We start from the raw sequence: 349 nt of genomic DNA, 5'->3' as shown, positions 1-349 counted from the left end.
TTTAACGCAGTGTAGTTGAGACCGGATAGGAACTCATACACATGCTTATCCATACGAGACGGGGTGTTGACATCATTGTGACTGAATGCATTCATCCAGACAAAGTTGAAGTAGGAATAGTCAGAGAACTGGTTCACAAACTCGTGTGTATATTGCATGAGATGTTCTGCCTCGCTACTAGAACCCACACAATATTTATGAATCGTATCCACGGTTTTCATCTTGAACTGCGACTCAGCCGCAAAGAGTAAAGGTCTCCAATAATAATCAGTGGGCGGCTCCTGGAATCCTTTCTTATGGTAATTGAACGTGGAGATACCAGTGAGGTCTTCCCCATACGATGTGATGT

At 43.6% G+C, this 349-nt stretch overlaps 1 protein-coding gene across 1 annotated transcript; it reads right to left on the bottom strand.

Annotated features, from left to right (window-relative positions):
- Positions 1-4: 4 nt before the first annotated feature.
- Positions 5-344, bottom strand: LOC113473743 (the record flags this gene model as incomplete). The annotated part of the gene is made up of 1 exon (XM_026833206.1): positions 5-344. A coding segment is annotated over one exon (340 nt), but the record flags the coding sequence as incomplete, so codon positions are not given.
- Between the last annotated feature and the right edge of the window lie 5 nt (positions 345-349).

Source organism: Diaphorina citri, unplaced genomic scaffold (genome assembly GCF_000475195.1).
Source record: "Diaphorina citri unplaced genomic scaffold, Diaci psyllid genome assembly version 1.1 scaffold82723, whole genome shotgun sequence".
Classification (NCBI taxonomy): domain Eukaryota; kingdom Metazoa; phylum Arthropoda; class Insecta; order Hemiptera; family Psyllidae; genus Diaphorina; species Diaphorina citri.
This window is presented reverse-complemented; position numbering and strand designations above follow the sequence as displayed.